General features: G+C 49.4%; 1 protein-coding gene across 5 annotated transcripts in view; it reads right to left on the bottom strand.

The window, feature by feature from the left end:
• The window catches only part of LOC139049596 (uncharacterized), a 279537-nt gene that overhangs the window by 120096 nt on the left and 146070 nt on the right, over window positions 1-13371 (bottom strand). For all 5 annotated transcript variants that reach the window (XM_070525168.1, XM_070525169.1, XM_070525166.1 and 2 more), the window contains 2 exons: window positions 11086-11376; window positions 1739-2011 (listed from right to left, as the gene is read on the bottom strand). In XM_070525168.1, the coding sequence (XP_070381269.1) occupies window positions 1739-2011; window positions 11086-11376 (564 nt within the window). The remainder of the gene's footprint in view (window positions 1-1738; window positions 2012-11085; window positions 11377-13371) is intronic.

The following is a 13371-nucleotide window of genomic DNA, read 5'->3' as shown; positions in this document are numbered from 1 at the left end:
TCTCTTCCCAACCACCTTGCGATGTGTGCAAAAACAATAAAATATGGACTTAACAGTACCACAAGCGTTTATTATGTATATCGAACGCAATTTTCCTCATCACAGCTGGAAAATAGGCGTGAGTAAAGTGCAATGTACCGACGACTCCCAAAGCTGAATTACAATGATTATAAAGCATGTGCATACAAAAAGTAAGCCATGATCGCAATTACTCGTACGGACAAAGCGACGAGTTATCATTCTGACGGCCAACTTCACTGTGAACGAACATCGTTTTTCATATATTTACAGTGCTTATCACTTTAATACGCACTTTAATATCACTTTTACCGACGTTCCCAAATTTTCTATTTGTTGACGTGTGCTCAGGACTTGGAAGCCCTTAAGACACAAATAGCCCAACCATAGCCATGTAGCCACTCGGAATTTTATTGCGAAAGCAATACTGCTCTCACTTTCGGCCCATCGGTGGTCGTGGCGCCTATTTACACAGCTGCGCGTCACGTGACCATGTGACGTCACGCCAGACCGAGAGAGGGGGCCCCAGCTCGCGGCATGGATGGTGGAGGCGAAACCTTGCGCGCCGCTGCTGCAGCGCTACCGAGAGAGGGCGCTCGCTGGTGTCCACATGTCCACATGTCCACACCATCAGCCGAACCAAGGCGCAGCCAAGGGTATTGCTTTCGCAATATTCCAGGCTTAACCAAGCTAAGCCTTCAGCCAATTTTTTTCGAAGCCACCTCACATAAAAGTAGACCAATTTGGCTATTAAGAGCCCAATCTGGCAACCCTGTATTCTACACCGCTGTGCCTAGGAAGTGACACATATTCAAGGAGCAAAGGCCAAAAGATTTTCTATCTCGCACACACTCTTAGTCGCGCCTGCGCAGAAATGCCGAGCACCTCGAGAAACGCCACGCCCCGCAGTACCTACTACCAATTGTAAAAATGCGTCCGGCGGACCCACTGCCTCACCGCGCGGGCAGCCAGCTTCGGAGCATAAACTCGGCCCCACTCCGCAAGGAAGTTCCTTGCGGAGTGGGGAACTTCCTTGGGGGAAGTTCCAAGTTCTGCGCCGCAGTACCTAGGCTAAGACAGACATTCAAGGAGCAAAAGCACCCAGATTCTCTCTCTCGCACTCGCTCGTACTCGCGCCTGCGCGCAAACGTCGGGCGATCCCTAAAATCCCCGTCTTGTGCTGCCCGACGGGGCTTCTTGCTCCTCGCTGTCGCAGCGCGCTGGCTGCATCCCGGTGGGTGACGTAAGTAGAACGTCGCCTCGAGGGGCGCGGCATTGCCCTCGCTGCAGGCTTGGCATTGCCCTCGCTGCAGGCTCCGCATTAACAAATACTCTACTAGCCTGATTCAACTAATCGGGTAATCTATACATACCCATTAGTCAACCGACTCAAGCTTTAACATCCCAGCCCATTCATCTCCGTGTTCTCGGCGTGAAGGGAACTCATTTGATACTACGATATTCATGTTCATAACACATCTGCAAGTGATCTAATCAACTGCGTTTTCTTCTTCTGGAAGTGCTTACAAGATAGCTACATCCCCGATAGGCAAACTCGCCTGAAGTCACCTAAGAAGAACTTGCCTTCAATAACGTTGCATGCAATTCCACACAAATTATGCATCGTCCAGCTCGACTTGATGTCTTTCTTTATAGCAGAGGGCGCACGCCTTGCACGAAGACACACTTCGACGCCGTCGTCGTCGCCTATCGCACTCACCGGGCTTGTAGGCGCACGTGTTGTCGAAGTAGGCGACGGACGGGTCCGCCGAGCGGCCGAAGTGCACGTGCCTCGAGAAGCGGTCGTAGCGGCTGAGCCGGCACTCGCCGCCCCGCTGCTCGTCCCACTCGGCCGAGCGGCAGACGAACGAGCGCTCGGCGGCGCACGCCTCGAGGCAGGCCCGCCGGGTGGCGTTGCGCAGCACGCGGTTGTCGTGGCCCTCCAGCTCCATGCCCTGGATCCACTCGGCCACGAACAGCCGGTCGCAGGCGCCTGCAAAATAAACGGGGAGACGCGAGTGAAACGAAAAACCACCGCCCAAGCACTCCGCACAGATGGTTAAAAAGCGGATAGGCGCTCCATCCCGCTCCCATGTGTAGGGTAGCAAACCGCTTGAGCTAAACTGGTTAACCTCCCTGCCTTTCCTCCTCCACTTTTTCCTTCCTTCCTTCCTTCCTGGTTAACCAGCGGAAGTTGAAACGTGCGGCCCCGGTGTTTGTCGCTGGGTTGATCCCGACGATTCATTAAATGACGGCTTGGTATGCTGCCGGATCCTTGGTACGCAGTTGCTGCTTGCGCTCGGCTGCGCGAGCCTGTTCTCGTGCCCGGGCAGCAGCATCGGCACGGCGTAGACGAGCTCGTTCCCGGTTGTGCTCGCGGCGTTGCTGATCGAAGGCTGCCTGCTCCTCAGGAGTACGTATGACGTATGGTCTACCCATTTCGGAGGCGGAGAGAAATTGTTGCGCGCGCGCTCGGCTGCGATGGAGGACGACGTCACTACCGGCGCAGCCAATGGGGAGCCTCTCTTTCGCCGGAGTTTTCGGCGTACAGGCGACGGACGGACAGGCGAATCGTCAAGCCATACACAGTTCCGCTGTAAAAATATTGTACAGAAACTGTACGCTACGACGGTCAATGAAGGCGAGCGGCCAAACGCTGCAAGAAGGTAATTCGCTTCATTAAATGAATCGTGCGCTTGAAGGCGTATCCTTGCTGCAGAGAGGATATTTAAGAAGCATTTGCTGTTTCGTTGCACGACTGCGCAGAGAGCAGAGGTGTTAACGAGCAAAATCGGATAACGGCCGGTGCATCAGAGTTTCGTCACACGTTGGTAACCAGACGGTAAACGCATCTTCGAGTCAAGATTCGGTGAATATAGAGGGCTGTTCGCCAAAACGGTTGAGAGAGAGCGATCGAAGGAAAATGAGGAGCTCTTGAGAAAAGAAAAACACACACACAGGGTGATCAAAAAACAACCAATCGAAGCAAAAATAAAATACTAGAGCGAAAAATGTTTGCAGGCAAATCCTCGTCATAAAACAAATTCTCGATGAAGAATGAGATTTAGAAACGTTAGCATGATCGCAAAAGTCGTTCGAAGCCATGCGGAGAAAGAAAAAAACGCAAATAATTCCACATGCATGGTCTTACAGCCGTAGTGACAGGTCGCGCATACACTAGTGCCAGAAGTTCTTTTAGCGTGCTTACTGTGAAACTGTAGATATCCGCAGCTTCAAGATTCAAGCAAGGGCACGTCAGCGAAGGAGGGCGAAGTGCATCAGAACGTAAGAAGAATACGTAATCTCATCCTTCCTGTTGTTTCCATTTTGTCTCATACTCTCTTTGCGTTACTCTCGACACTCGCTGGAACGGAAGAGCATCATGCATTTCGGCGAAGCCAGAACTATGCACCAGAGACGGTGACGCTCTCTCGAACGCCAATGCATGCGCGAGGCGTGCCTGGCGTGCGGGCGTGGCTCGCTGCGCGACGTGAGCCTTGCCGCCTCGAGACATCCATTTCCAAGCCGGATCCGAGGGTTCTTATCCAAGAAAGTGGGCCGGAGGTCAAAGAAGAGGTTGCGTCCCGATCGGCACAGCAGAACCCGGAGCGTAAGGGGCCACGACGTAGCGGTGACACTTACGTATACGTGGGTCCGTACAATACACACGTGAATTGCAGGTCTATTCAACTACATAAAATTTGTGCGTTCGTATGTATGTTCACATGTATACACGAGCAGAGAGAGGACGAGAGAACGACAGATAAAACGATAGCTTAAAAACTACAAATGTTAGCCTAGTGACAGGCATGGCAGGCTACTTCATGTTTAATAAAACGTTCAGGAAAAAAATTCTGATGCCGAACAGCAAGCTAACGTCCCAAAGAAAGACGAAGGGTGTGAAAATGAAAGGGAGAAATAAAAGCGGGAGGAGAACACGCACGCTCGCATGCACTGAAATGCAAGTTGGTGTCATGGAGCCTGTATATAGCAGATATGCCAGACACGCCGCTGTGAACCAATGTCGATGGGTTCGTGCTTGGTGAGAGAGTTGGTTCAATTCTCAGCGTCGACGGCTACGGGGCACCACTTTTAAGGCGGGAGCATTAGGAGTGTTACAGTGGGGAAAGTGCGATAGAAATGGCGCGCGTGCGTGCGTGCGTGCGTGTGTATGCGTGCGTGCGTGTGCGTGCGTGCGTGCGTGCGTGCGTGCGTGCGTGCGTGCGTGCGTGCGTGCGGTTCCAATGACGATGGTGCTCGGCAGGCCACCGCCAGTTGCACTTCGCTCGTCGAATAGACAGTCCGTGTGTCGAGTCAACCCCTCAACAACACTTTGCAGTGTGATAAACGCGGTTTAACTCATGGATTTGGGACCTCTGAAAGGTGCAACGTAATGCCAACGCATTTTCTCGCATTTACCGCTGAATCGCCACTGAATGTGCTTTTTCGCTTTATCGCGTTAAGACTTCGTGATAGCGTCCATTGGCCCCGAAAACCCGGAGAGTGACGTCCCCAGTGCCTAAACGTGAACACCCAAAGCAAGAACGATAAGTATTCGGAACAAGCTTCTAGGCATTCTGCTTATCTGACAGCTAAGGAGATAAAGAAGCCAGATAGAAAAAGGAAAGCGAGCGACCCAATCAAGCTATTCGCTGAAGCAGCACAGGCTTCCCACGTCAGGAGGCGGCCGCCGATCCGAGGCTGCAACACATTCATTCGGGATACGAGCTTCTCCTCTTCTAATTCCCCCTGACATTCCCAAGTTCGGTCTCCCTGCAAATGCCCTCGTCTGCGCATTCCTTCGTGCGCTAGGAATTCGTGAGAACGGAAACGAAAATGTAAAAAAGAGAGAGAGAGAAGCTGGAAATGGGACCTCCCAAAAACGCTGACACGTGTGACCCGGCGTCGGGTAAGGAGTTATCTCGGTAATGATGCCTGTTTCCCAAATTGCGAATCCCGCGAAGTCTAGCGGCGGTGCTTCGGCTGATGACGAACTGGAAGCGCTCGGAAATGACATTTAGTTGCCACGGTTGCCCGAAGATGTCACCGCTGGGCTCGGGGACGATGATGGTGCCACTGCTACCAGTATCCTGACTCAAAGACGTCCACGGACTGAAGGCAAATAGCTGGTCGTATAATGCGGCAATAACCATTTCCTAGAATTATAAAGCCGCACAGGAGTTACAGCAAAATGAAGCTGTACAAGCACGACGTTGTTTGATCTCCGTTTCCTCACTATCTTAGCTTCGTAAGACGCCTGTCACTGTCACGCTCCATCAAAGCGAGCGGCTGAAATAGAATTATGATTCTTAGACCGGTTGCATGTTGTTTACGTGGTCTTGCAAAACCCAGCGGTGATTGATTCAGAGGACGACGAAGTTAAGACTCCAGAAATGATATCTAGTTGCCACAGGCCCCAAGTCTCATCAATGAGCTTGCCATCCCCGAGGTTGACGGCATCATTGCAATCAATATCGTCCCTAAGGATCGCCAACGGATTCAAGGTTCATGTTGATGGGGCAATAAAACACGCCTAATTTACTCCGCTTTCTTCAGCCTTTCGCAGGAGTTATGTTGAGCCTAAGATGTGCGCCTCTTCGCCACCATTAGGATCAGTCCTGAATCGCTTAGGGAGTGACCTCCTCCTATCAGCCCTGCCCCATTTTCGCCCAGAAAATGCATGAGTGATCTCTAGTTTTATCTACTATTAATCCACTTAATCCACACGTGTGTCTAGCTAGCAAGACTTACTATTGCTGTTTTGCAGAATAAGTTTAGTTTGAACATGACGTTGATATAGCTAACCTATTAAAACTGCGTTGCACATATATGTATATAGTTAAAACTCGATGTAACGAAACCCGATGTTATAAAGTTCCCGATCTAACGAAGAAATTTACATTCCTCGGCAGATACATAGGGTTCAATGTCATCACCAACCCGCATTAACGAAACAAACTTCGCCGAACTCCAGTTAAGGAAGTTTTTCCTGAAATAAATCAGACAAACAAGATGTGATTTCAAATTCTGACATAGACGGGTGCTTATTCGAGCGTGCGCTCAAAAGCTATCGCGTTCAAACATCCAGGCGCCATTCCTAGCTTTATTTCGCCGAGGCTGCACGCCGCGTCCCTGCACGGAACAGCCGACTCGATAGGGGCGGCGGTGGTTGCTTTCGTTAGTTCATGGTTTACGCGACAGATGGCTGGATTGGCGACACATGCAATGCCACGGCGCCCTTTGCGCGTCGCTACGTTACAATTTTAGATTTCGAAGGACCGAAAGCTTCCTTTCTCGATTTTACGAACTTCCTGATTTAACGAAATAATTCGAGCGTGGCTATCACCTTGTTAAATCGTATTTTAACTAATTATATATATATATATATATATATATATATATATATATATATTACACACACACTGGGAATTTTCCAGATGTCCAATGTTCCTGTGAGCTATTGTCACGTTTCTTTTGCAGAGGAGCTATTTTCGCAGAATTGTTGTCAGCGTCTGCTGTCACAACCTGCTGCTGTCGCAGTAAGGACTCCTTCACACGGGCGACTCGCAGAAGTCGCACGACCAAGTTTTTGCTCGCAAACCGACCGCTCGCAAATGGTCGCTTCAGTAGAAGAGCTAGCGATTCCGGCCAGTAGCTCGTCGCTACTAGGTCTTTCAGTCGCGTGAGTGCAGCTGCAATTAAACCTACCGAACCAATCAACGGCGCAGGGGCAAAAAGTCCGTACATGCTGACGGTCATATTACACGTTATAATGGCGGTGCGACCAGACGCGAGGCAGGACATTAGCCCGTGGCGACCGCCAGTCGCGCCTTGCAGGTGTGAACGTCGGTAGCCGCCAGTCGCCAGTCGCGGTCGTCGGTCGCGCGACGTCCATCAGTCACCGGTGTGAATGCAGTCCGAGCGATTTCCCAACCACTGTAATTTCTCAAATTCAGCTCATACTTCCTTTTTTTCCCGCTTTTCTTAACACATTCCTCGCGTGCTCAAACGCTTTCTTTCTTTCTTTCTTTTTCCTTTCTTTCTTTCTTTGTAAGAATCTGCCCAGGCGGGGACTGGACAGACAGACCACTGCTACAGATTGGCACGTTACGTAAGCCACGAAACGGTTGCGCGAGTCGCCTTCTCGCATGCCCAGCGGCAATCACTTGAAACGCGCGGTGGTGGTGGGCGCCCGCATGACGGCAGCGGACTAAATCACCGGTGCCCACTCGGTAGGAAGCGCTCGCTTCTCGGCTGCTTCGGTGTTTCGTCATGGCACACACACGTCTTCACTGGATTTCACGCGTTCGGGCACGCCATCCGGCCCACTCGCCGTGCACTGTGTTTTAGGGCACGCACGCACAACCGCACCGAAATACTCGCGACGATGAGCACGCGCACGCACGCGGGCTGTCGAACCACCTCGCAGCGCCAGAGTCATTCGCCAATATATTAGGCAGTTTTAGTTGGGCGTCCGCAACCACCCACGTACACAGCGCGCGAGGTTGTGCGCGAAGCGGAGCGGAGAGGAGCGGAGCGCACGCGCGAACCATACGGCAATAGAGAACACCATACGGCAACCTGCTTGCGTCCCCTAGACTAAAGTTTAGAGGACGCAAGCAGGTTGCGTACGCAAGAACTAGGGGGGGGGGGTGGTACTGCGCATGCGCAGACCGCTACGTCAGTGTCTGCGCATGCGCAGTATCGTCGCCCCTAGTTCTTGCGTACCCAAGCCGCTTGCATCCCCTAAACTAAAGCTCTCTAATAGTTGGCCGGACGCAAAGGGGATTGCTGACTTGCACGCGTAAGAACCAGTAGTGTGCTACTCAGCGCCGCCATATGCGCCACCTTCTGAAACTGTGTAGCCTATATCAGCCGCCACTCAGTCGAAGCACAAGCCGGAGTCGTATCTTCGGCAGGAGCGATATCGAAAAGTGCCCTCTCGCGGACACGCGAGAACACGCAAGAACGTCCCGTCAAGCCATGCTTAAGCCCGCAGCGAACGCTACACGCAGCTTTTGAAAAGCTGCGGGCGCACGCAAGTTACCGTGCGTGCTACTGCGCATGCGCACTCATGCCTCCGCGGGTTTGCTGCGTACGCAGAGCTGCTGCGGACGCGCAACTAAAGCTGTCTATTGATTGGCCGCCGGACGTGCCCGTTCAGGCACGCACTCGCTGATTGGCGGGACGGTGCTTCTCTCTCTCTCTCTTTTCTTTTCTTTTTTTTACCGGTACCTTACCTACCGAGCATGCAGGCCACAATTCTTATTGCGAGCCCGCAGCAATTACCGAGAGACGCGTGTTCGCATCGCGCAGGGAAATTACGACGAATGTGCATTTCCGATCATCAAGGATTGCCCCGATCGGCTATATCATTTCTCGGGCGCGATACCGTACGCCGCCAGGCCTCCACCAACTTATTACGAAAGCTGGCAAGTCGCGTTACTCGAACGTCATACGCGCGATCCCGCAGTTGTTCGTCTGCGCACCATTATATACGGTGTGTTCATTTGCGTGGGACGAGAAGTGCGTTGCGTCCGACTCATTACGCCGCGTACCACGAGCAGCCGGCTATACTAGTAAGCTGTTGTAGCAGGGCGTGTGCGCTGTCAACTAGAATCTTCGTGGCGTGGGTATCGTGGTTCGTCCTTATCAAGATCGATACGCCGTAATTATTCAGAGGCTACACGAAACGCTGGCCTTTATGTATTCTTTTTTGTACCTGATTGTGTGCGAGCGATTTTCTTTTACTTGTTCCTCAGAATAAATTAAGCGGTATTACATTACAGGGCCGGCAATTTAGCTTTGAGCTGTAGCTTAAGGGCGCTGATTAATTTGGCTATGTAGGTATTATTATTATTATTATTATTATTATTATTATTATTATTATTATTATTATTATTATTGGGGGGGGGATATTCTGTAAGAATCCACCTAGTGGACTGTACATTTCGGCCGCTGCTGATTGGCTAGGGCCACTCGTCTCCTGCTCTCTCGTAGAGCTGCATCCAATCAGCAGTGGCCGAAATGGACAGTCCACTAAGTGGTTTCTTACAGAATACCCCCCCACAAACTTTTTGCATACAGGCCCGTGCTGGCAATTTGTCACGCAGATAAAGATTACGGCAGTTTCATCCACGCGTTTGACTAACTCTAAATGGTGTTCGGTACGTAAGACTCACCGTTAGTGACATTTTTGTATATTCAAAATACATAGCGAGGCTTATGGAGCGTGAAAAAGACAAGGACGAAAGTGAGACGTGACCCACACAGGCGTCTCACTTTCGTCCTTGTCTTCTTCACGCACTATAAGCCTCACGATGTCTTACCAACAAGCCCAAATCACTGCTTTACAGCTAAATACATAGCGTCTGTGATGTCCTGAAAGTCATCACATATTGGTAGAAATTAGAGGACAAACGGCACCAACAACTTTCACAACATGATTTTCCAGTGAAATATTACCTTCAATACGCTCAGCATAGAATCTTCGTGTTCGTTCGAAAGTTCGAAGGGCGAGCTTTAGGAAAATCCAGGCACTTCATATCATTGGTTAAGTGCAGCTTAGTGGTTCAAGTGCTGTTTAAAAAGCCTGCATGGACACCAGCGACAGATCTCGTTCTGGGTGCATTTACATACTATCTCGCTCTAAGCATGGCCTCCGAGTCTCTCCCTCCCTTCTTTTTTCTCTTTCGCTTACTCTTTGTGAGAATGCTTAATATCAGGCGTGTTAGTCAAGCGGCTAGCTTGGTGCTCTCCGAGAATGCTGGACATCTGCTTGCAGGGTAAGCGAACGAGGCAACTAATCTAGTTAACCTCTCTGCAATTCATCACTAACTTCTCTATATCTCACATTTCTTTAAATCTTGATAAACCTCATAGAATATTGCAAATGATGAACGGGTTGTTCTGAAAAACGTTTCTACTTTTTTCCTTTCTTTTTCTTTTTTTAGTAGACGAGATCTAGTGACACCGCCTTTCAATTGACATAGTTGGCGCCAGAAGGTGATCTTTCTTTTTTTTTTTCTTGTAAGTGACGCTCTAAAAGGCACCCTACGCTCTGAAAAAATTTCACCCCCTCTGGGGTGTATCTTGACCTCAAACAATATTCGCCATCTACCTTGCTTGCATTTCCTATCTTGAAAACTCTGCGCTGGCTACTTTCCTGTCGATAACACTTACGTCACGCTGAAAACACGCACACCATTCGTGGCCTGAAGCAGCGGACAAGCAGCGTTAAAGAAAGGAGAGGCACTTAAGATAAGATGGCGATCTTGCTCAGGCACCGGATCAGTCCTACAGGGCGTGAACTTTTTGCGAGAGTCACAGCGTTCACTCTATCTCGATTTCCTCTTTCTATTCCCCCTTTCCCTTCCCCCAGTGTAGGGCAGCAAACCGGACGCCCGTCTGATTGACCTCCCCGCCTTTCCTCTCTTTGTAATCTCTCTCTCTCTCTCTCTCTCTCTCTCTCTCTCTCTTAGAGAGAATGAAGAGAACCGGGGGGCCCGATTTTTGTCAATCATATCATGAGAAGCCAACAAACAAAGACGCCAAGGGCAACAAAGGGGAAATTACTTGTATTTACGAATTGAATTAAAGAAACGGTAAATTAACGGCCATGAAAGTGGATGCAAAAACAACTCGCCGCAGGTGGGGAACGATTGCACGTCTTTCGCAAAGCTCGTGCGATGCTATAACCAATTGAGCTACCGCGACGCCGTTTCCGCACCCACTTTCTTGGGTGTTTATGTTTGTTTTTATTACTACAACTAACCTTGGGAGTGTTAGCCAGCGCCACCACTCCCAAACCTTGGCGGCGCATGTGGAACATCCTTTCTGCCGCAGACGTCACGAGTATGTGATCTTTTTGGGTGAAGGCAACTGGTCTCTCTGAAAGTCACTCTCCCTCTCTGAGATCATGACACCAATGGCACCAAGTGCCGGTGTTTGTTGGCTTCTTATGACATGACTAAAAAAAACTCGGCCCCGCCCATCGGTTAAGCTCCTTTCTTCTCTCTCCGAGAGTCACGTTATCGCGTCTCGCCCACACTCGGGCCCGTCGCTCACCTTCGAGGCAGACCTTCTCCAGGTAGTAGACGCCGTTGACCGGCGACAGGGTGCGCTCGTGGACGACGGAGGACGCGTCGGCCGCGGCGCCCATCAGCTGGCAGTAGCTGTCCGTGGCGTTCTTGACGAAGGTCAGCGACCGGCAGCGCGCGTCCCGGCGGCACGCCTCGGCGCACGCGGTCAGGTTGACGCCGTACTCGCGCGAGAAGACGTCCGAGTCCAGCCGCGCGTTCGTCGCCAGCACGAACACGGGCTTGCCCTGGCGGCAGGCGGCGTCCTCGGCGTCCGACGCTGCGAAGTTGAATTGATAGGGTTTTAGCGACGAATTCGAAATGATTTAGGGTAACTGCCCCGACTGTGGGGCTGTTAGCAACCTCGCACACGTGCTCTGGCGATGCCCCTCGTTACAGGGACCCAATCGCATCACGGAAGAAGAATGGAGCTCTGCCATCCAGAGCTCAGAACTTTCACGCCAAACTTGGGCTGTCCAGAGAGCCCACGATGCGGCGGTTAGGCTCGGCCCACCGGTCCCCACGTAGGAGCGGCTCACAGCTGTCAGGACCTTCTCAGGACCTTGCAAAGAAAGTTCTTTCTCTGTCTGTCTGTCTGTCTGTCTGTATCGCAAATGAATCGATTAATAAGTAAACCTGCAGCTGGCCACGACGAGATTGGAGGCTGATTCGGTCAAAGCAGTGGCGTGAACTGTTTCAGTTCGCCCCAGCACACATTTGTACCTGCGTTCTGAAAGGCGGATACTTTCCCGATGAATTGAATGTAGCACGTGTAGCTGCTGTACACAAAGGTGGGGGAAAAAGAAAGATGGCTCGGCAACTATCGTGCTTTCTCCGTTCTGAATGTATTCTCGAAAGTAATTGAACCCGCTACCTTTAAAAGAGCAACTGAATTTATAGTAAAACACACAAATTCATAGTACCCCAGCACTTTGGACTTCAAAAAATTAAAAAAATTTCATTCAGCTGTCGCTATTAGGCGTTAAAGAAAAATTAGTTCTGAATATTGAAAAAGGCCTACGGGGGAATACACTTAGATAGTAAGAAATCCTTTGACTCAGTTATTCACACTATATGATTAACTAGGTTAGCTTATTACGACTTAAGGGGCCAGGCTTACCAGGTTATCAAAAGTTATCTATAAATCGCAAACGTAGGTGACATTAAACAGCTGTTCTTGAGATCACAATATAACCACAAAGGACGTTCCACAAGGCTCTATATTAGGTTCGCTTCAATTTCTGTTATATATTAATGACGTCTGCAACATACCCTATGTTGAGTAAACAGTGCTTTTCACCAGTGATACAAGTGCATTTTCTTTTTATAGTAGAAAGTTGGAAGATGCGGGATTAAAAGCTGATATAAGGCTGAGAGAACTGTCACTGTGGTTAGGTGCAAATGAGCTACAGCTAAATACAAATAAACCAAAATGTGTTCATCTTAAGAGCTCAAAGCTCGCATACAAATAATAGTTTAAACCTGCGTTTTCAAGACGCAGTGGTTGAAAAGACGAGCAATATAAAGTTCCTATGCGTATTTTTTTTTCATGAACATTTGTCGTCGAATGAGCACATATCCCACCTCTAAAACAAGCTATCTCGAACAATTGGTGCACTTTTTAAAACATGGCTCTCTAATTCCAAGCAGACAAAAAGCGGTTGCCTTAATTCAGTCTCATCTGCAATACTGCTCAGTGATCTGTAGCTCTACAACAGCAACCAATTTAAATAAAGCAGAGGTTTTACAAGCAGAAGCTGTTCATGATCTTGAAGGCATCCGCTTCAATGATACCACGTGTTCATATAAAAAATAAGGTATAGATTAGTTGCACCAAATCTTTATACAGAGAAGCTCTCACATTATATGTTTACACGAATTAACGAAAATTGGGCGGATTTTGAGCCTACCTATCTTCAAACGACCAGAGACTGAAACTTTCGCACGATTGAGTATCAACTACCCTAGATTGGAACTAATTATGCGATGCAAAGCTTGAGGTATTAAATTCTTAAGCTTTTAATGAAAACAAGGAACTGTTACACGTGATCAAACAATCCCATTAAGTAAAATTCTATAAACGCAATATACGTAACTAAATATAGTTCATTTCTGTTATGTGCGGTTTTCATGCAAATTCTGGGTGTTTCTACGTTTGAAATGCTTATTCATGCCAGTTTGAAGACAATGAATACTGCAGCTTTTGTTTTTGTTTTCTTGTGTTTTTTTATGTAAGGCATACGAATGAATTATGTGTGGTTTTGTTTCCTGACTC

The sequence above is a fragment of the Dermacentor albipictus genome, chromosome 9 (assembly GCF_038994185.2).
Source record: "Dermacentor albipictus isolate Rhodes 1998 colony chromosome 9, USDA_Dalb.pri_finalv2, whole genome shotgun sequence".
Taxonomy (NCBI): domain Eukaryota; kingdom Metazoa; phylum Arthropoda; class Arachnida; order Ixodida; family Ixodidae; genus Dermacentor; species Dermacentor albipictus.
This window is presented reverse-complemented; position numbering and strand designations above follow the sequence as displayed.